Source organism: Nipponia nippon, unplaced genomic scaffold, assembly GCF_047370975.1.
Source record: "Nipponia nippon isolate SJK-2023a ecotype South Korea unplaced genomic scaffold, ASM4737097v1 scaffold_31, whole genome shotgun sequence".
Classification (NCBI taxonomy): Eukaryota; Metazoa; Chordata; class Aves; order Pelecaniformes; family Threskiornithidae; genus Nipponia; species Nipponia nippon.
Genome location: NW_028262349.1, coordinates 3,398,283 through 3,420,249, shown reverse-complemented (window position 1 = coordinate 3,420,249; position 21,967 = coordinate 3,398,283). Strand labels below are relative to the sequence as shown.

The 21,967-nt window shown below is 67.3% G+C and overlaps 1 protein-coding gene across 1 annotated transcript; it reads right to left on the bottom strand.

The window, feature by feature from the left end:
• Positions 1–14: 14 nt before the first annotated feature.
• SEMA6B (semaphorin 6B) lies at positions 15–21,695 on the bottom strand. Its single transcript, XM_087769139.1, has 17 exons — positions 21,614–21,695; positions 7,738–7,886; positions 7,313–7,442; positions 6,967–7,027; positions 6,816–6,878; positions 6,324–6,425; positions 6,060–6,150; positions 5,853–5,972; positions 5,661–5,749; positions 5,338–5,555; positions 5,081–5,212; positions 4,553–4,702; positions 3,386–3,580; positions 2,591–2,731; positions 2,263–2,340; positions 2,000–2,058; positions 15–1,900 (listed from the first exon to the last, which is right to left on the bottom strand). Exons 2-17 carry the CDS (start codon positions 7,865–7,867, stop codon positions 912–914), a joined length of 2,748 nt encoding a protein of 915 aa, XP_087625265.1. The 5' UTR covers positions 7,868–7,886; positions 21,614–21,695; the 3' UTR covers positions 15–911.
• Between the last annotated feature and the right edge of the window lie 272 nt (positions 21,696–21,967).

Genomic DNA, 21,967 nt, shown 5'->3' with positions numbered 1-21,967 from the left:
CCGAGGCAGCGGCGGGGGAGTCGCCTCCGGTAAACGGGCGTTTATTGGGGCCGCGGGGTACAGACCGCGGGCGACCGCATGCATGGCCACGGGGTGGGGGACACCCGCCGCCCCCCACCCTATTTACAGCCTGTCACCCCCCCGGGGACCCGCCACCCCGGGGCCGGGCAGGGGCGGCACCGAAAGGGCACCCTTTGCCAGCAGAGAGTGGGTTCGGTGGGGACCCCCCAGCCCCAGCGGTGCCCCCGCACCCCGGCTGTGCTTTCCAGAAGGGGGGTGCTGGGGGGGGATGGATGAGCCCCCTCCCAAGCTGGCACTGGGCAGGGGTTGACCCCAGGCCAGGGGGGGTGAGTGTGCCCCATCCCCAGATAACACACACATTTGGGGGCCCCCCACGCCCCTGCACCCCAAATGTTCACCGTGTCCCATCACCGCAACCAACGCACCCCAGTGGCACCCCCTGGCCGGGGGTCCCCAGGGTGCTGGCAGTGCCCACAAGCCCCCCTGGGTGCCTGGGCACGGCCGATGGGTCCAAGGGGCTGCAGGGGGGGGCACAGCCCTGCTCTGCCTCGGCTGTGCCCATGTCCGTGTGTCCGTCCATCCTGCTGCCTCCCAGGGATCCCCCTCCCAGGGTGCTGCGGTCCCTGGGTCCAACCTGGGGAGGGGACGGGATGGACCGACTCCCCCTGGGATCCAGGCAAAGCAGCCGGAGCGCGGGGCACTGCCCCACGCCAGCTGGGGACACCCCCAAACTCCATCCCAAGCACCCAGGGGTGCCTGCCCCCCCCCCCACACCCACGCAGCACCTCACCCCATGCCCGCAGCTCCTGCCCGGCCACCCCTCCCTGTCCCCAGGGAGCCAGGGGATCCCATGGGTGCCCTGGGAGGGGACACGCACACGTGGTGGCACCCTATTTTCCCGAGGGAGTCCGCTCCACGCCGTAGCGCAGGAGGTGGTGCAGGTCCGTCAGCGCCCGTGGGGGCCCGGCACTGGGTGCCCGGGGTGCCGTACCGTGCCGCCCATAACCGCCCGCCGGCGCCTCGCCGCTGTTGAACGTGTGGTTCCTCTTGAGGTGGGCGCCGGGGCGGCCCGTGCCGTTGTTGGCGTTGAAGTTCAGCTGCTCGGGGTGCCAGGGTGGCCCCTCGGTAAAGTCTCCCCCCTCCCCACCGGGCGCCGAAACCACCCGTCGGCGATCGGGGCTGGGATGCGGTGTGCCGGCGAAGTCACCGTAGGAGCTGCGGGGTGGGCGGCGGGCGCCGGCGGGTGGGTGCTGCCGGGTGCGAGGACCCTCCTGGGGGTCCCGACCCCAATGCCCGTCACCCGAGGAGTCGCTGAGTTCGGCCTCCAGCTCCTGGTCCACCAGGATGGCGTGGCAGGAGAGGGGGATGCCGCGAGCCGGGCGGCCGGAGCCGGCGTGCAGCCGTCCGGCACCGGCGGTGGTAGTGCCGGATCCACTGGGGTCCCGCAAAGCGGCGTTGATGATGTTGTGACTCTGCTCCCAGGTGCAGTTTTGGAGGGCGCCAGGGCAGCGTTTCTGCTGCAACGGGGTCTGCTCCGGCGTGGGCAGGACCCCCGAGTCCAGGTCGTGTTGGGTGACCTTCCCCAGCTCCTTGGGCCAACCGTTGGGCATGAGCGGGGCCAGCAAGGCGCCGGGTTGCCCGCCACGTGCCCGCCGCTCGCCCAGCCGGCTGACGCTCACCACCGACTCGCTGTGTGCCAGGATGGTCTCCTTGTCCTTGCGGCGTGCCAGCTCCTTGCGGTCCCGGTGGCCGATGAACCAGCAGACGCTGAAGCCGGAGATGACGGCGCCGATGACGAAAGCGGCTACGGAGGAGATCACCAACAGGTTCACCGATACCAGCCCGTCCGGCTCGTCCACGAAGCTCTCCGTCACCAGCCCTGCGTGATGGCAGAGGGGGGACATCAGGGGACGGCCGCGGTGGGGACCTGACGGTGCCACCACCGTGTCCCCGAGCCCCATCCCTGCCCCGCACTCACCCTCGCACTCGCCCAGGTGGGACGTGCTGCCGCCGGCGATGTCCTGCTCGAAGGCCACCCTGCGGGGGTACAAATTGCGGGGGGATCAGCCGGTCCCAAGTAGCCTGGCAGAGGGCTCCCAGCTTGCTTCAGCAAGCGACGAGTTTGCTGGGTCCCAGCAGTAGGGGGGTTGCAGGAGCTGATGCTCTCTGGGGAGCCCCTGAGCCCCTGCTGTCCCCCCATCCCGTGTCCCCCAGTGTCCCCCCCAGGCCTGGCAGCATTACCTGGGGCTGGGCTCCAGGAAGACGCAGGAGCCCTCGGGCGTCCAGCCGCAGTAGGGATCCCGGCTCCCGAGGCAGTTCCTGGCAGGGAGCAGAGACGTCAGGATCAGCCGCGACATGGAGGGGACAACACCTCGGCCCCCACGAGGCCCTGCACCACGCTGTGCCTCAGTTTCCCCTGGCCGTGCTCCCAGCTATGCTGAGCCCTTCCCAGCTGGATCGCAGCACAGGACAAATTCCTGGGATGTGAAGGTAAGCCCTCTCTGCTCCTGACATGCGCCCCGCAGCGAGCCCTGCCCGTCCCGGGGGCGGCTGAGACCGGCACACTCACTTCATGCAGCCCGAGTGCTGCTGGCAGCGAGCCACGGGCACCCTGGCCACGCACGGGGGGAAGGCCAGCAGCAGGGACCCAGCCGCCTTGTCCAGCTCCAGCCCCAGGAGCCGCCGCTCGTCCTCCGTGTCCCGGCCACACCTGGGGACAGGGCAGAGCTCAGCGTGGCCCCGGCCCTGGCCCCCACCTGCCCACCACGGAGCTGGCCCCAGCACAGGCTGGTCTACAGGAGGGCATCTCACCCGTGTCCGCCCCCATTCACCACCCACCCCTCTGACCCACCCACCCAACCCTTGCATCCCTCTGACCCATCTCCTCCCTCCATCCATCCATCTTGCTCATCCATCCATCCCCAACCACCTCATTCATCCTCCCCTGTCACCTTGCAACCATCAATCCCTCCCTAAACATCTCATCCATCTCCCCACCCCCATCCATCAGCCCAACCACCCCCCACCCATCCAGCTCTCCAACCACTCACCCACCCACCCATCCACTCACCCACCATCCATCCATCCGTCCATCCATCCATCCGTCCATCCATCCATCCGTCCATCCATCCATCTGTCCATCCATGCACCCAACTGTCCAACCACCCACCCAACTGTCCAACCACCCACTCATCCATCCATCCATCCACCCACCCACCCATCCATCCACCCACCCGTCCGTCCATCCATCCACCCACCCACCCACCCGTCCATCTATCCATCTACGCACCCATCCGTCCATCCCTTCACCCACCTGACCACCCCCACCCACCCCTCCCCTCCCTCCTGACACCCCAGCACCCACCTCCCGGGGTGGTAGGTCTCAAACTCCTCCAGGAAGACGCTCTGGCTGCCGGGGGCGGCGGGCGCGGGGCTGGCGCTGGCGTTGGGCTGGATGAGGAACTTGAGGACGGTGCCCGTGCTGGAGCCCAGGAAGACCACAGTGTGGTTGCCCCACGGCCCTGCAGCGGTGTCCACCACGATCTTGCGGAGCTGGTACCTGCGTGGTGTGAACGGAGAAGGCGTTGGGGCGTGCGGGAGCCTGCGTGTCCCCGGGGAGGGGGAAACTGAGGCAGGGTGGGGGGCTGGACAGGCTGCGGCTGGCCCAGAGCGGGGTGTCCCCAGGGAGCGCGCGGGGCCGTGCAGATCCCAAATGGAAACTAATCCGGATCCCAGCCAGGACCCCGCCCAGATCCCACCCAGGAGCCAGCCAGACTCAGCCCAGATCCCACCCACGACTCATCCCGATCCCACTCAGGATCCTGCCCACATCCTGCCTGGATTCCATCCAGATCCCAGCTGGGACCCAGCCCAGATCCCACCCAGGAACCAGCCCAGATCCCCCCGATCCCTCGGCAGGATCCCAGCTGGTCCCCAGCCCCACGTCCCCAGCCCCAGCCTTGTGTCCCCGTCCCCAGCCCTGCATCCCTGTCCCCAGCCTTGTGTCCCCATCCCAGGCTCATGTCCCTGTCCCCAGCCCCACATGCCCATCTGCAGACTTGTGTCCCTGTCCCCAGCGCCGTGGCCTTAGCCCCAGCCTCGCGTCTCTGTCCCCAGCCTTGTGTCCCCGTCCCCAGCCCCACATGCCTGTCCCCAGCCTCATGTCCCCAACCCCAGCCTTGTGTCCCCATCCTCACATGCCCATCCCCAGCCTCGTGTCCCCGTCCCCAGCCCCGCGTCCCCGTCCCCAGCCCCACACGTGTCGCGGCTGCCCTGCCGGCAGGAGGCTACGGCCCGAGAGCACCGCTTGATTAATTCTCCATCAAGCAGCAATTAAGGCAGATTTAATTAGGACGAGACCATCTCAGCTGCAAAGTTTATGAGATTTATCAGATCTCCCGGCGCTCTTCTGATGCTGGCACGCATGTGCAAGGGTGGCGCGAGGGGCTCCAGCCAGCACCCACCAGCACCCACCAGCACCCACCAGCCCCCCTGCCCCTCCCCGGGCCCAATCCTGCCCCAGGGCGCTCACCGGCTCATGGTGCGGAGGATCCAGGGCGCGTTGCCCAGGGACGGCACCGCCTCGTCCATCAGCGGGTGCGTCTTGACGAAGTTGAGGATCTCGTCGGGGAAGGTGCTGGAGGAGTTGTAGCGCATCCCCGGGGACGCGCAGCATCCAGGCCTGCGGCCGCGGCACAGCTCAGTGTCCCCACGGCCATGCTGGCCTTGTCCCCAGCCCTGTCCCCAGCCCAGCTGGTACTAGCCCTGGCTGTCACTGTTCCTGTCCCCACCCCTGCTGGTACTGGCCCTGGCTGTCCCCAGCCCTGTCCCCATCCCAGTCCCCATCCCCATCCCCTCTACTCTCCCTGCTGGTATCAGCCCTGACTGTCCCTGTCCCCACCCCTGTCCTTGTCCCCATTCCTGTGCCTACCACTCTCCCCGCAGGTACCAGCTCTGATCATTCCTGTCCCCAGCCCTGTCCCCATCCCAATCCCCATGCCCCTTCCTACAGGTACCAGCCTGGATGTCCCCATCCCCGTCCCCGCAGCATGTCGCTCACCGGGGCTTTGGCACCATGTCCTCGGGCACGGGCGTCCAGATGGATTCGGGTGATTTCTGCTCCCGGAAACGTCCCTCGAAGACGGCGGCCACTTGGGTCATGTCGAAGGCGCAGACGGCCGAGCCAGGGATGCTGGGGGGACACGGGCACGGGGTGAACACCTCAACACGTCCCCCGTGTCCCCCATGGGCACTGGGGCGCACGGAGGGGTCCCAGCCCAGCCCCAGGGGTCCCAGCAGGGCACAAGAGGGTCCGACCTGTTGGCAGGCGTGGAGAAGACGGCCAGCACCACGGGGCGCCCGTCCAGCTCCAGGATGTCCGTCACGGCTTGGATGACGTTGAAGTAGAAGTGCGAGTCGCCCGGCACGGAGCAGTTGAGCCGGGCCTTGAGGAAGGAGGTCCACTGCTTCTCCAGCACCCGCTGCGAGCCCCCCATGTCGTTCTTGCACACCCGAGCCACCCGGGACACCACCACCTACAGGATGGACACCCATCACCATATAGTACCCAACCCGATGACCATCCCCTTGTCCCTGTCCCCATCCCGGGTGTCTTGGGCCACCATGGGGATGTCTCCCACCTTCTCCAGATAGTTGAACTCCATAGCGATCTCCCGGAAGAAGAAGTAGACGTGGCTCCTCCATTCCACGGCGTGCACGAAGTAGGGCTCTGCAGGAACAGTGGCAGGGTCAGGGATGTCCCAGGATGGTGTCAAAGGGGACGGGGACTGGTGCCGTGTGGCACATAGTGGGCACCACACCACGGGAGGCACCTTTGAACCATTTGGAGTCGTGTTTGACGGTGCGGAGGGTCGGGCTGTCCCCCAGGCTGCGGTAGATGACGGCATCGATGGCCAGGAAATCCGTCACCGTGGCGGTGAAGAGCATCCCCCCTGCACGGGAAAGGGGCGTCAGCCGGGCGCAGGGCAGGGGACGGCGGGCAGAGCGCCCGGCACGGCGCCGGCAGTGCCAGCACTCACCTGTGAAGAGGGCCACGTTGGCGTGCTTGGGGTCGTAGGGACACCGGGCCATGCCGCTGATGTTGTCCCCGATGGGCTCCAGCGTGTCCATCTGTAGCGGGTGAGACGGGGCCGTGAGCGACGCCACACGGGCAGCGGGGTCCGGGCTGCCTCGGTGGCGCAGGCAGGAGCATCCCCTGCCCGCGGAGCCGGTCACCCGGACACAGGGAGGGTGACACGTAGGGTCCCAGGTGTCCCCGTCCCGGCGTGGGGTGGGTGACTCACGCTGTAGTTGGCACAGACGGGGTTGAAGGCATTGGTGCCGCAGACGAAGAGCAGGCTCTCGTTCCGCACCAGCAGCACCTTGACGAAGTTACGGCACTCTGCCTGTGCCGACGAGAGGGGACCGTCACCCCTCGGCACCCTGTCCCCCCCCCCCCCCCCCCGGATGCTCCCACCCAGGCCCCCATCACTGCGAGGGTCTGGCTTAGGGGGTGTTTTCACCCCAAAATGCTGTTTACAGGACTTAGAAATTGGATTTCTGCCAGATGCTGAGCTGTGCCTGCTCTGATCCATGGGCCCAAAATAATTAATTACAAACCCAATTATCCAAGCGGCCGATAAATCATGGAGACACAACGGCTGGCAGGGAGCAGGAAGACGGAGGGTGACACTGGGGGGGGACAGGGTGGCTTTGTCTGTGTGACATGGGGTGCAGAGGGTGCTCGGTCCCCACCCGGCGGGATCTCACGGGGTGCGGACCCCCCCACCCCGTACCTCGTGTTTCCCCTTCATCCGGCAGATGCTGATGTCGTGCTGGTTCGAGCGCCACGTCAGCTTCTGGGGGGGGAAGAAAACCCAGCGTGGGGCCGGGGTGAAGCCGGCAGCCCCCCCCGCACCCCCCAGCACCCAGGGGCTCGGCACTTACCCGGTGGTAGCGCATCTCGCCGGCCCCGGTGGGCTCCAGGCTCACGCGGTAGACGTTGTCCCTGGGGAGGGGGACACGGGTGTCACCACTCTGCAGGGCTCCCAGCTGCGATGCTGGGGGCACCCCGGGGATGTTGGGGGGGGTGCGGGATCCACGTCCACCCCCCTGGGGAGATGGGGGGTGCTGGGGTGGGCGCTGAGAATCCCTGGGGCAGGGACAGCCCCACCAGAGCCCCCCGGGGTGCCCTGGGGCAGGTAGTGGGGTCCCTCCCCAGCAAAGAGGGTTGGGGTGGGTGTCGGGTGCCCACCCCCGTCAGGGGGAGGCTTTGGGGTGCCGCGGTTCGGACCTGTCCCCGATGAAGAGGGTCCGGTTGACCTTGAGGATGCGCTGGATGTTGAGGCGCTGGGTCCCCCCACCCTCAGGGCCGGCCGGGCGGCTCGTCCCGTGGCCCACGAAGACGGCGTAGTGCTTCACGTCTGGGGGGGACACACGGGGGGGTCACAGGCTGCCAGGGCACCCCCACCCACCCCAGTTCCCCAGCCAGCCAGGGCGACCGCCCTCACCCAGCTCTGCCCATGGGTGCCTGCCTCCTGCCTTCACCCCAAATCACCCCAAAACCCCTACCCATGGGTGCCCCCCTCCTGCCTTCACCCCAAAGCACCCCAAAACCCCATCCCCTCTCTGTGCCAAGCCGTGTCCCCCCCTTGCACATCAGTGCAGCACCCTGACCCCCACGCTGCACCCCTGGGGACTCCCTCGGCGGGCACTCACAGTCCTCGGGGGCCACAGTGATGGGGCCGGGCTCCTCGGGGAAGGTGCCACGGGCCGTCCTCTCCGCCGTGAGCAGGAGCAGCAGGACGAGGGGGACACGGGGAGGTGGCCCCATGGTGTCCCCCGGCATGGGTGGGCACCCACCGCACCTGTGGGCACAGGGAGAGATGGGAGGGGGACAGCACCCACCCGGACGCCTGCCTTCCCTCCCCATTGCGTGCCTCTGACCCCCCCACTCCACAGCACCCGCACCCCAAACCCATCACTGGTGCCTGGGGGGTCTCGGGGGTGGGTGGGAGGCTTAAGGCGCCAGTGCTGGGCCGGTGCCAGCGGCAAGGGGCCAGCATGGGATGCGGCTGGGATCTGGGATAGGGAAGCGAGTCCTTCCCCGGCTGAAGAATTTCAAATATGCTGGGAAAAGCGGCCCCCACGACCCCGCCGAGCCGCCCCCAGCGCCTGCGCAGCTCCGCACTGGGGCTACTGGGCTCAAATTGGGGCTTTACTGGGGGCTCACCACCAATAATCCATGGGGGAACTAAGCCAGTGCGTGGTGGCATGGCAGGGCTGGGGACATGGGGACACGGGGGAAGCCAGCGAGACTCTTCTCCCATCTGAAATGCCATCAGGATGGCTCGGAAAATCCCTGGGGACACATCGGAGCACCACGTGCCATGGCACCCCCGCCACCGGACAGCCCCAATACCACCGTCCCCGTCCTGCCACCCGTCCCCGTGGGGCAGTGGGGAGGGTTCGGGCTGGGTAATTAGCAGCCAGGCAGAGATTTAATTGATTATCAATTCCCTGAGAGCGGGGAGAGGGTTCGATCGAACCGTCGCCCTCCTGCCGCCGCGTCCCCTGCGGGGAGCCGGGGGGTGACATTGCGTGGGGCCGGGGGGTCACGGCGCCTGGACACCAGGTGGTGCCAGCGGGGAGACTCGACCTTGTCCCCTCTGCGGAGTCACCAGCCCCGGGTGACACCCAGCACTGTCCCCATCCTGGTCCCCTCTGCGGTGTCACAGCCTCCGGGGACATCTGACCCTGCCACCGCTGTGTCACAGCCCCTGGGTGGGACCTGACCCCCGTGGGACCTGACCCTGCTGTTACAGCCTCTGGGGACAACTGGCTCCATCCCCACGGTGTCATGGACTCCAGGGACATCCAACAACGTCCCCACGGCGTCACAGCTCCTGGGGACAACTGACCCCATCCCCACAGTGTCACAGCCCCCAGGGACATCCAGTCATGTCCCCAGGGTGTCACGGACCCCAGGGACACCCAACTCTGACCCCACAGCATCACGGTCCCCAGGGACACCCCCGCGGCGGTGAGCCGGGCTCCGATGGACTCACCTCCCCGGTGGGGACGGCCAACGCCACGCGGGGCTGGGATACCCAGCCCTGCCTCAGTTTCCCCACCTGCCCAAGGAGCAAACAGCACCGCCCCTTATTAATTTTTTTAATATATTTCTATTAAAAATAACCGACGGGTGCCTGCAAGAGCAAACCATGCCTCAAAGCCTGGTGCGGCTGAGCCGGCGGCACAACCGTGGCACAAACACAGCCAATGCCAAAAGCAACCCAGAGGTTTGGTGTTGCCGATGAGTTCATGCCGAGGAGGGGGGGGGGGGGATTTTTCCCCAAAAAAGAGGGAAACAAGCTGTTTCTGGCACAGGCAGCTGCTGGTTTGTCACCCCGTGGCCAGGATGGGCCCCATCCCCTGGGTGCCAGCCTGGAAATTCCTATTTTTTAATCTATTTCTTGTGCCTGGGCTGTTTTATAAAAGCCATTAACAATCTAATTGCTGTAATTAAAGTCTCAGAGGCTTTATCACCTGAGCTGAATGAGGGGGCTCCCCCAGCGCCCCCCCCCCAGCTTTCCCTTTGGGGGCTGCGAGCCCAGCTTCGTTATCCAAACGAGCTGTCCTGCTCAGGTCACGATGTCCCCGTGCTGTAACCCCCCCCATGCCAGCCAACACCCGCAGCATCCGAAAGTCAACAAATTTAAGCATCCCCATGGGGTCCCCAGGCGCCAGAGGGAGGGGGGACCCCAAAAAGCAGCCGAGGGAAGGGCTCAGTCTATATCAGCCACCTGAGAATCCACCCACGCCGGGTGGGATTTGGGGTGCAGGGAGGTCATGTCGCTGCCTAGGGTGCCTGTAACTCCAAGCGGGGGGTCCGGTGTCACCGTCCCCCCAGCCTGCGTGGTGACAGCGAGCGGGCGCGGGGTAACCGGAGCCTCCGGCGACATAAATGCCTGCGATTGTGCGGGCAAAGAAAAGGCAGCGAAGGCAGTGGGGAGGGGGCCGGGGAGTAGGGGGCCCGGCGGGGAGAGGGGCACGGCGGGGGGACGGGTGACAAACAGGGACCCATTCACGGCGGTGGCGGAGGAGAGGGGATGGTCACCATGCTGGTCCCCGACATGGCTGTGGGGAAACTGAGGCAGCGGGTGGGGAGAGGGCGGCCGTGCCAGGGATGCGGTGGGCGGTCCGGGGCGGATGGGGGTCCCCAGCTCGGATGGCTCCAACACCGAGCAGCTGAACAGCCTCAGCCACCTCTCTTGTCCTTGTCACCCCTGCTGGAGCCCCCCGCTCCGTGCCTCAGTTTCCCCATTTGAAAGCACGCTCAGCCGTCACCCTCTGCACACAAAGCTTCGGGGGGGGGGGGCTCACCCTGCCCTTCCCCCCCCCCGCAGCATCTCCCTCCCCCCCGACACGGGGGTGATGGGCAGGAAGGGGGGGCAGCCCCCCGGTTTTGCCCCCCCCATGCCATAATTTCCAGGGGCTGATAAAGGGGGACTGCAGTGATCCCCAAGTGCAGTGGGGTCCCTGTGACCCCAAAGAGGGGCTGCCAGCCCCCCCCCCCCCGCCTGCCGGGGGGGGTACGCTGCCCCATTCCCCTCCCAGGGATGGGAGCCCTTCCCTGTGGCGTCTGGGCACGGCTCCTGTCCCCCCCACCCCAGCACCCCACTCTGCCCACCTGAGCTCCGCCGGCCGCCTCCGCTGCTGGCCCTACGGCACGGCCACCGCTGTCCCCACCGCTCAGAGGGGGGGGCCCGGACGCCTGGGTCCCATAGCTGGGGGTGGGTGTCCCCCCGCCCCCCCCCAGGACGCCCCGATGGCGCTGGGGGCTCCGGCGTGGCGCAAGCGGCTCAGCTGTCACATAACCCCCCCCAGGGACCCCCAGGGGAGGGGGGCCTGTGCCCCCCACCCGCGCCAGGTGGGAAGGTAGGGCTGATGTCACCGTAACTGGAGCCACCACCCCCCCCAGCAGCTGTCACCGCAGCCGGGGACCGAGGGGGGGCTACCCACGGGACACCCCGAGCCGCACCACAGCGTCCCAAACCATCACGGGAAACCGCCGGCACAAGGCCACCCAGTGACACCCCGGTGAGACCCCCCCAAGCCATGGTGGGGACAGAGACACTGCAATGCCCCCCCCCAGTCCTCACCGGCCATCGCCGCACCCGGAGCTGATCCCAGCTCGGCTCATTCCCATGGGATCCCAGATTCCACCCGCGCTGGCTCGGCCTCACAACATAAACCTGTTCCAAAGGCACCAGGAAAGGGGGGGACACCAAAAAAAGTGGGGGACACCAGGAAAGGAGGGAGGACACCAGCCCTGAAATCCCTTAAAATACAACTTTTCTTGGGAATAACGGCAGTGGCGGCCCAGCACGACCCAGCCCCCAGCCCCCAATTAATCAGGGTTCGTTAGGAGGTATCTTGCGTTATTCAATCCCCCCGTCTGGGGGGGCACCGAATTATCTCAATATCTAAATCCCTCCCCGTTTCACGGGGCTAATGCCGGATTTTATTTGCCGTTTGGGGTAATTCCCTTTAGAAAGTACCCAGCGCCAATAAGCAATCGGCAATTAGATATGCTAATGAGGCCCTTATAAGCAGCATTAAGGAAAATGCGCCCCCCCCCCCCAGCCCCCCGAAATGCGGCTCCTGGCCCCCAGAGCACCCCTTGCTCTGCGGGGTCACACGGGGGGCACCCCCATTGCCACGGGGGGGGGGGTGGGGGTCACCAGCGGTAGCCCCCCGCCCCAAATGGCTGTGGGGACCCCCCGCACCCCAGCTGCCACTGCCGCCGGGGCTGGGGGGCTCGGTCCCCCCCCGGGTTTCCGTTCCAGGGCCGGTTCAGATGGCAGAGCCAGGAAGCAGCTGTCCCCACGGCGGGGACGGAGCAAATGTCACCCCGGCCACCTGGCACCGCAGGCTGGCCCTGGCCCTGTCCCCTGCCATGTCCCCCCCAGCCCAAGCAGCAGCTCCCGGGGGGGCTGCAGGCAGTTAGCACCCCAGAACGGGGGGGGGGGGGGGGCAAGAGGATGGGGGGGACCCCAACGCTGGGGGGGTCCCCATGCGGGTGACAGGGATGGCGGGCCACCGGCATGGCGGGGGGACACACACAGCACCCACCATTTACCTTGGCGCTTCCGCGGCCCCGCCAGCGGCTCAAATGTCCCCCCCCGGGCCTCCCGCTCCGGTTACCAGCTCCGCTTACAGCTGCCGTTTATAGCCCCCGTCCCCATCCCTGTCCCCTCCCCATCGCCCACGACCCCCCCCCCGGCTGGGGACGCAGGCGTCCAGGCCCCCCAGGACATCCCCAGGCACCGGGGGGGGCCGACCCCCCGACACGGGCTCTGGAGATGGCGGGGACCCCGCGGTCACTTTGAGTGGCTTTGCCCTGCGTCTGTCACCCACCGCGGGTGCCCAGGGGTGACACGAGCCGCTGGGTGCTGTCAGCACCTTCAACACCCGCTGGGTGACACCCGTGGGTGCTGGGAGCTCCTGGCGTGTCCCTTCCACCATGCCAGGGCAGTGCTGGTGGCCAGCCAGAGCTGCATGGTAATTTGCATATTAAATACATACTCATCTGCATATTAAGGACGGTTTCCTATCGAGGAGGCATCACGCTTCGCGCCAAAATAAACCCCATCGCAAGGACAGTGGGGGTGGCAGGCAGGGTGCTGTCCCCCCCAGTTCACAGCCCTTGTCCCTTGTCCCCAAGCACATGGCTGCCCTGTCCCCCCCAGTTCACAGCCCTTGTCCCCCGTCCCGCCAGGGCACATGGATCCCCCTGTCCTGCTGGTAGCCTCAAGGCACTTGTCCCTACAGGCACACATCCCCTCATGTCCCTCCTGTCCCCCTCAAGACTGCCACCCCCCTTGTCCCCAAGGGCACTCATTCCCTTGTCCCCAAAAGCACTCATCCCCCCTTGTCCCTATGGACACACGTCCCCCCTTGTCCCCCCCAAGACAGCCATCCCCTTGTCCCCAAAGGCACTCACCTCCCTCGTCCTCCCTGGTCTCCTGTGCCACCCCAGGGGCTCTGCACCCTCGCCAGGTCCCCTCGGGCTGTCAAGCCTCACCCCGGCACCCCGCTTTGGCACCCGCACGGCCCTGGGGCCACCCCGGCCGTGGGCGGCTGCAGACAGGTCCTGCTGGCAGGAGCAGGTCCGGCCACTCTCAGTCACGGCTTCCGGCCTCGTGCCTCAGTTTCCCCTTGGCGTGGGAAGGGGGAACCCCTTGCTCCCACCCCGAGCCTGGCCACCGCTCCTGGAAGCCCTCACCCACCTCCCCTGTGCACCCCAGGGTGTGCTGTCCCCAAGGAGCCCATGGCCCCAAGGATCCCTGTCCCCAGGGAGCCCCCATCCCTATGGAGCCCATGTCCCCAGGGTGCCCCGTCCCCAGGGAGCCCTGTCCCCAGGGTGCTCTCATCCCCACGGAGCCCATGTTTCCAGCGAGCCCCATCCCCAGTGTCCCCCCCATCCCTAGGGTGCCCCATCCTCAGGGAGCCTTGTCCCCAGGGTGCCCCCATCCCCATGGAGCCCATGACTCCAGGGTGCTCCATCCACAAGGAACCCTGTCCCCATGAAGCCCATGTCCCCAGGGTGCCCTGCCCCCAGGGATCCCTGTTCCCAGGGATCCCCGTCCCCAAGAAGCCCCATCCCCAGGGAGCTGGATCCTCAGGGATCCGTCCCCAGGGATCCCTGTCCCCAAGGAGCCCCATCCCCAGGGAGCCCCTTCGCCAGGGAGCCCTGTCCCAGAGTGGGCAGAGGGACACGCAGCTCCAGGTTCAACCCCAACAGCCAACAGGCAAACCCAGCTTCACATGGGAGACCCTACAATAACAAACCAGCGCACACAAACTCTGCTCCAATACAAACTGCCATGTTTACACCCAGCTCCAAGCGGGAACCCTACAATAACAAACCAGGGCATGGAGCCCCATCATTAACCAGACGGGAGGTTGCCATACGCACCCGCACCCGTCAGAAACAACCCCAAAAAAACCCAAAACAACCCCAATCCCGAGAAAGCAACCCTACAATAACAAACCCACAGATCCCAGCAGCCGAGGAGAGGCAGCGGAGCTGGAGGAGGTGCCGGGGAGGCTGGGAGCGAGCGCTCAGCCCCTCAGCCTGCTCATTTTTTAAGCCTTAATAAAGTTTAGTTGTTGGTGGTGGTTTTTTATTTCCATTTTGGGCTCCCCTGCGCCAGTCTGCTCCGGTCGGGAAAATGGGGCTTTTAATTGCTCCAAGCCCAGGCGCCGGTGCCTCGAGTTCAGATTTCTACGCTTCAAAACACTTATTTGAAGTTAAATAAGATTAAATATCCGCTCGGTCAAACAGCGCGGAGAGGGGCGAGGGGTGTGGGCGAGCGCTGGGGGGCTGCAGCCCCCGGGATCCCCGCAGGTCCCTGCTGTGTCACTGGCCCCAGCACCACGCTGTCCCCGAGGTGATGGTGGCCCTGGAGCTGCCACCTGGGCATGTTCCCACCCAGGGCACCCGCTCTGCAGACCCCCCTCTTCCTCCTCCCAGCCACCCACCTCCTGGGGACACCAAGGGACGGGGACCTCCGTGGGGACAGGAGCCTCAGCCACCACCGTGGGGACAGGAGCCTCAGCCACCACCGGCAAACCCGCTCCCGCCGCCGGCGGCTCCCAGCACAGCCGGTGTGCCAGGAAGGTGGGAAGCGGCTGCCGGTGCCAGGGCGTGGGCCACGGCACGTGAGCCCAGCCTTCACCTGGCGGCCTCCTCCTCCTCGCAGCAAGGCTGCAGGCTCGTGTGTGCTGCCAGGTCCTGCTCCTGCGATGGCTGGGGACAGATGGGAGCCATGGGGGGGTGACACCCAAGTCCCCCGCTGCCGCGAGCCACCAGCACCCCGGCACGGGGGCACCCCGAGCCCCGACTGGGCTGTGGGATGCACCGGAGCTGGGCTAGCGTGGGTGCTGGGTGCTGGCACTGCTGGGGTGTGGGATGGGATGCGGGATGGGATGCAGGATGCAGGGTGGGATGCAGGATGCAGGATGGGATGCGGGCTGGCAGGCAGGTTGGGATGCAGGATGGGGTACGGGATGCAGGATGGCATGCGGGGTGGGATGGGGGCTGGAATGTGGGATGGGGGTGGTTGTGGGATGCAGGATGTGGGATGTGATGCAGAATGTGGGGTGGGATACAGGATGGGATGCGGGCTGGCAGGCAAGTTGGGATGCAGGATGGCATACGGGATGCAGGATGGCATGCGGGGTGGAATGCGGGCTGGGATGTAGGATGCAGGATGGGCTGGGATGCGGGGTGGGATGCGGGGTGGGATGCAGAGTGGGATGTGGGATGCAGGATGGGATGTGGGCTGGGATGCAGGATGGGATGTGGGCTGAGATGCAGGATGGGATGCACACTGGGATGGGGGATGCAGGCTGGGATCCAGGCTGGGATGCAGCATGCTAGATGGGACGCAGTCTGGGATGCAGGATGCAGGCTGGGAGGCAGGACAGGATATGGGATGCAGGCTGGGATGCAGGACGGGATGCAGGCTGGGATGCGGGATGCAGGCTGGGATGCAGGACAGGATACGGGATGCAGGATGGGATGCAGGCTGGGATGCGGGATGCCAGCAGCGGCGCGGAACAAAGGGCCATTGTTTGCGGGTGCGCGCCCAGCGCCACCGCCTCAGCGCTCGCCGCCTCGCCGGAAGGTCAGGTGTTTCCTCGCTGCCCTCGAAACAGCTCCTTGTTCTCCTGCCAGCAAAGCCCCCGCGGCCGCAGGCACCCACCAGGGCCCCCTCCCCACCGCCACCGCGTGCTGCCAGCCACCGGCACCGCAAAGCTCATGGCAGGGTGGGTGACAAAGGTTCCCGTCCCCTGGGTGGCCCCGCCAGACATGCCGGGTGTCATCTGTGTGTGGGTGGGCATGCATGGGGTGTCACGTGTGCGCAGGTGTGTGTGCACCATGTGTCATGTGTGTGTGCAGCGGGTGTCACACGTGTGTGCTTGTATGTGCACCAGCTGTCATGTGTGTGCGGGTGTCAGCATATGCAGCGGCTGGCACACGTGTGCAGGCATGTGGGCAGCAGGTGTCACACGTGTGTGCCGGTGCCTGTGCACTGGGTGTCATCTGTGTGCAGGTATGTGTGCACCACGTGTCGTGTGGGTGGGTGTTGGTGTATGCACCAGCTGTCATGCATGTGCAGGTGTGTGTGCATGGGGTGTCATCTGTGTGCAGGTGTTGGTGTGCGCACTGGCTGTCATGTGTGTGCAGGAGACCGTGCACCAGCTGTCACGTGTGTGCAGGAGACTGTGCACGGGCTATCACGTGTGTGCAGGTGTCTGTGCACCGGCTGTCATGCATGTGCGGGGTGCACGGGGACGGGTGTGCACAGGAGTGGTGTGCGTCTGTGCACACAGGGCCGCGTGTGTGTGTGTGCGGCTGTTGTGCACGCATGAGGACACGCACACGTCTGCGCACAGCGCTGGTGTATGTGCACACACGTGTGCGCGGGGCTCTCATGTGCACGTGTGGTGTGTGGAAGCAGCCAGGGCTGTGCAATGCACCCCGCGTGTGCACCCCGGCTCCGACTGGGGTGCTGCAGGGGGGCGGGAGCCGAGCACCCCCACACCGGGGCGGCGGGCAGCCCCCCCGGCCCAGCCAGGCAGGATCAGGCCCCGGGCCACGCTCCCGGTCTATTCCCAGCACTGACCTCACGCTGCGCCAGCTCCCTCCCCGAAAGGTGAGACGAAGGATAGGGCGCAGCCGGTGCCGGGGCAGCTGCCGGGGTTATTTGCAGCTCCGCGCTCCCTACCTGCTGCCCTGGGCAGGATCCAGCCCCGTGCCGGGCGAGGACGGATCCCGGCTCCCAGCCTCCCAAATCGCCTTCTTAACACTTCCTAATTTTCCGGCGCTTTATCTCGAGGTCCCCCGGCGGGAGATGATGGATGGGGCTGATAATAAAAGCCAGTTATGTTCCCACCGCCCAAACCGGGGCCGGATCTGGTCTCTCCAGAGGACACGTGGGTGCTGCCACCGCTGCCTCTTCCCATCCCGCCCTCCTCCATCACCTTGGGTTTGTTTTCGGCACTGGGATGGGGGTGGCTGCCACCCCCGTGTCCTGGTCCCCAGCTACTGCAAAGTCACATGCTGTCCCCCGCTCCGTGCCTCAGTTTCCCCACCCGATGCCCGAGCACCCCATGGGCATCCGCAGCCCCGTATCGCCCCGCAGCCGCCGCTCCCCCAGGGCCACCATGTCCCCCACCGCCAGATCCATCCAGCACCAAACCCGGCACCGAGCTCGGCCGCAGTGCTGCTGGGTTTGATGAGATTATCCCGGCGGGCAGGATTACACAGGGAAGAGCCAGGGATTAGCCACGGAGCATCGGCACACTGCTGCCACAACCACAGCCACGGCCAGCCTTGCCGCCAGTGGGCTGAACTGGGAGGAACTGGACCTGAGGTGTGACTGCCAAGCCCTGGGGCTGGGGTCCCCTGGGACCTCCTCCAGGGTCCGGTGGCTTCACCAGCCGCTCTTTAATTAACCGGCTGCTGGGAACTGGCACAAAGAGAGGAGAGGGATCTTTTTTTTCCCCTTTTTTTCTTTTAATTTGACAAAATTGTAATTAAATAGGGAGTAAAATCCTGTTAGCACAAGGCAGCCCCACTGGGATCTCCTCCGCGCCAGACGATCGCTCTTCCTCTCCCTCCCGCCTTCGCGCAGGGAATCGAAACCTCCATCACCCCTTTCGGGGGACGCAACCCAAGCCCGAAGGTCCCCGGGGACGAGCCGGGGGGTCCCCAGGGCCACCGCGTCCCCTCTGCGGTGGGGCTGGGCGCTGCCGGGGATACGGCAACATCCTTTTGGGTACCACGCGCCGGCAGCCACCTCCATCACCATCCTGGGGATGGAGGGATGGGAAGAAGAGATCGCGGAGCCCCCCGGGATGCAGCACCCACGATGCCGGCAGCCATCGGGTGATGCCGGCGGCAATCGGGCGCAAACGGGTTAAGCAGGCGCAGCGGCACAGCCCAGATGGAACCGGGCTTGCTCTTGGTTTTCTTTACTACTGTTTATGTTGCCGAACGCACGCCGGATGCCACCACACCGGCACCACCGCGAAACCATCCCATCCGGGCTGGAGGCAATCCGTTCGCCCGGCACAGCGAGAGGTGCTGGCACCGGGAAAGCCACCAGTCCGCACCCGGTAGGAAAACCTCACCGAAGGCAACGCCGGGAAATAGATACGGCTGGAGCGGCCCCGGCACGGGAGATGCACCGAGGGGCCGGCGCAGCTCAGCCCACTGAAAAATTAAATCGCATCCAAACTGGCAGGTTTAATTAAAAATATTCGAGCTTGTCTAAGGATACAAACTGCGTCCGGCACTGCAGCAGGGATCTGCATCCAGCTCCGGTACCCGGCGAGCATCGCGCCGGCACGGGCCTCGTGGCCGGGCTGAGCCCTCCCAGCGCTGGTATGGCAGAGCTGGTGGGGAGGGAAGAGCCCTCCCAGGAGTCACTGGTTTAACTGGGAGCCAAACCATCACGTGGCGTGTGCAGAGCAAGCTGCAAGGGATGCTGGCTCCGAGGGCCGAGGGGGCGTGCGAGGGGGACGGTGACACCCAGCCTGGCACGTCACCACCCTGCCCCGTGACTTCGGGCTCCTGGCAGGGCTCGGAGGGCTGCAAAGCCACCGAAAACCTGCCGGGTTAGGGAGAGCAGCGGGGTCCCTGCAGCCCCCCCGGAGCCGGGGGCAGCTCTGCCATGGGGAGCGGCACACCCACACGCGTGCACACGCCTGCATGGCCACCTCCAGCCCGCTGCGGTCACCGGGCAGCGCGGTCTGGTTTGCCGGCGGCTTTGCCGCTACCGGGGATTGAATTTGGTGATTTCCCTTTGTTCATGGGAACGGCAGTGAAAACACCTTGGGAAGCGGCTGCCGGGGGGGGGGGAAAGGAGCCACCACCCCCACAGCCGAAATACCGGCGGCACCAGAGCCGCTGGCGGGGGCTGAGCTGCCCCCCAACATCCTCAAAGCCCGAATCCCCCCCCAGGGACCATCTCCAGCCCCCCCCATGCACAAAACCTCCCCACCGCAGCCATGTGCCCCGGTGACAGCGGTGACCCAATTCCCGTGTCACCCCGGGGACGCTGCAAAAGGGGCGTCTTGGCGGGGCCGGGAGAGCATCGCTGCCTGCGCTCGCCTCAGCACCTGCCTGGATCCGGCCCCCAGCACCCAGTGGGGACACGCACCTGCAAACAGCACCCCATGGCTCGGGGTGGGGGGGGGACACCCTGCTACCAGGGTCCTGGCACCCAGGGCCGGATCCTGCACCGTCCGGCGGTGCGCGGCGCTGGGAGCTGCCCTCTAGTGTCACCAGTTCAGGCCCTAAATTGTGGCTAAAATTGCCGGGGGGGACACACAGAGGGGGCCCCCTCAAGCCAGCGCGCCTCTTCCCCACGGCTGTCTCAGCAGGACGGGGCGGGGGGCTCAGCCATCCCCCCCAGTGCATCCCTGGAGCAGGATCTGGCCCTGCCGGGGCACCCCCAGGGCCAACCCGGAGCCAAAGAGATTGGGGTGCAGGCACTGGAGTGGGGACCCGGGGGGGGACACAGTGGTGCCACACGTGCCACCATCGTCCCCACCTCTCCCAGGCGCTGGGGACAAGCAGAGGTGGGTGTCCCCGAGGGGGGAGCACTCATGGCAGGTCCCCCCACCTTGCTACCTAGGGTGGGTGGAGGGGTTAGGTGCAGCACCCAACACTGGCGGGGGGGGTGTCTCCCCTCTACACCCCCCTGCAGCTCATGGCCTCGTTTGGCAGAGGGGAAACTGAGGCACGGCAGGAGGCAGCGCTCACCCAAGGTCACCCCGAGCTGACAGCACAGCCCCACGGCCCCCCCGCTCCCCTTGGGGGTGCTGGGCGCCCCCAAAGCCCCCCGTGCAGGGATGGGGCTCCCCACTCCCTCCCGTCCCATGGGGGGTCCGGAGGGACCGGCCAGGGCAGGCGGGGGCTCGGGGGGGCCCAGCACCCCGACTGCTCTGGGTTACGTGGGAGCGAGGGAGGCCAGGCCTGGGGGTGCCGGGGTGGGTGTTGGGGTCGGGGGATGCCCAGGGCACCCTGCAGTGAGGGTGATGGGGCAGGATTCGGGTCAGGCTCAGCACCCCCCACCCTGCGTTATTTTAGGGTTATCCCCCCCCCCCGAAATCCGCAGACAGTGCGATGGTGCTGAGCCCCAAAAGGGGGGGACGGGGCCCCCCAGCCCCACAGACGCTGCCTGCATGGGGGTCCCCAGCCCTGCCCTGATGCTGGGGGGTGCCAGCCCTCCCCCCCCCACGGGGGGTGCCCCACTTCTGATGGGTGTCCCCCCCCCCATCCCTTGCCCCCACCATGGGAAAAGTTACGGCTCCAGCAAGACGGAGCCAGGCACCCCCCCAATTCGTGAGGGCTCTGCCCCCCCCCAGCCCTGCGGGGATATTTGGGGGGGGCCCTACAACCAACCCCCCCAGGCTGAGCCCTTGCTGCTCCCCACTGCCCTTTCGGGGGCTGCGTTGGCTGGGCCCCCCCATTTCAGCCCCTCCACCCCCCCAGCCCAGCAGAGGCTGCATGGGGTAGGGCACAAAGCAGCCCCCCCTTTTCCTGCCCCCCCCCAAATAAGCAGCCCTGGCTGCTTCCCAAAGAGGCGGCGGAGGCAAAACGGAGCCCGATGAAGCAGGGACCCCCCCATCTCCATCCTCCCAGCTCGGGGGGGGGCCCCCTCAGCACCTTGTGCCCATCACCGTGTCCCGGGGCTGGGGGGGGGTCGGGGAGCCGGCCCGGGGTGCTGATGGGTGGGATGGGGGCGTGGGAGGGGTGGGATTAGGTGCTGGGTGGAGGGGATCGGGGTGGGGGCGGGTGCGGGACTGAGGTGCTGGGGGGGACTAAGGGTGCGGGGGGAAGATCGGGGCGCTGGGTTGGGGAGAGGGCTGCGGGATCGGGGTGCTTGGGGGAGACGGGGGTGCGGGATCGGGATGCTGCGGGGGGAGCAGGGTGCTGGGGGGGTGACAAGGGTGCTGGGGTGACAAAGGTGCTGGGGGGGGGGGCATGGGGGCGCAGGATCAGGGTGCGGGGAGGGTCTTCGGGGTGCCGGGGGTGGGCTGGGGTGCAGGATCGGGGTGCCGGGAGGCTCGCCGGGGTGCCGGGGTGGGCTGGGGGTGCGGGCTGGAGGTGCCGGGGGTGCCCCGGGTGCCGGGGGGAGGATTAGGGTGCCGGGGGGGGGGCCCCGGGGTGCTGGGGTGGGGATGGGGATGCAGGATGGAGGTGATGGGGGCGGCGCGGTGCAGGGGGGCCGCAGGGTGCAGAGGGGGGGGCAGAGGGGTGCGGGCTGGGGGTGCTGGGGGTACCGGGGGGTTCGGGGGGGCCCCTCCAGCCCGTGACCCTTCAAGGTTCCGCCCGCTCCGCCCGGAGAAGCCGCTAACAAAAGCGCCGCTTCCCAATGCAGCAGCCGGCGGCGGCGGGAGGGGGGAGGGGTGGGGGGCACCCCCGTTCCCTCCCATCCCCCCCCGGGAGGGGGCAACCGATGGGGAGGGGGGGATGAACCGGGGGGGGGGGCACCGGCCGCGCTCTTACCTCGCCGTCCCGGGGTGGGGGGGTCCGGGGGGGCCCGGGGCACCGCGCACCTGCGGCCGCCGGCAGCGCGGCTCGGCCCGGCCCCGCTCCGCTCCGCTCCGCTCCGCCGCGGCGGGAGGCGCCGGGGCACCGGAGCCCGGGCGGGGCGGGGCCGCGGGCGGCGTGGGGAGGGGGGAGCCGGGGGGGGGAGCCGGAGCCGGAGCCGGAGCCGGAGCCGGAGCCGGGCCCGCCCGGTGGCTGCGGCTGCACCGGGGCCGCTCCGGCAACAGCGGCGCTGGAGGAGCCGCCGCCGCCGCCGTTCCCGGAGCGGCTGCGCCCCCCGCCCTGCCCCCGCCCCGGGGAGGCGGCCCGGCC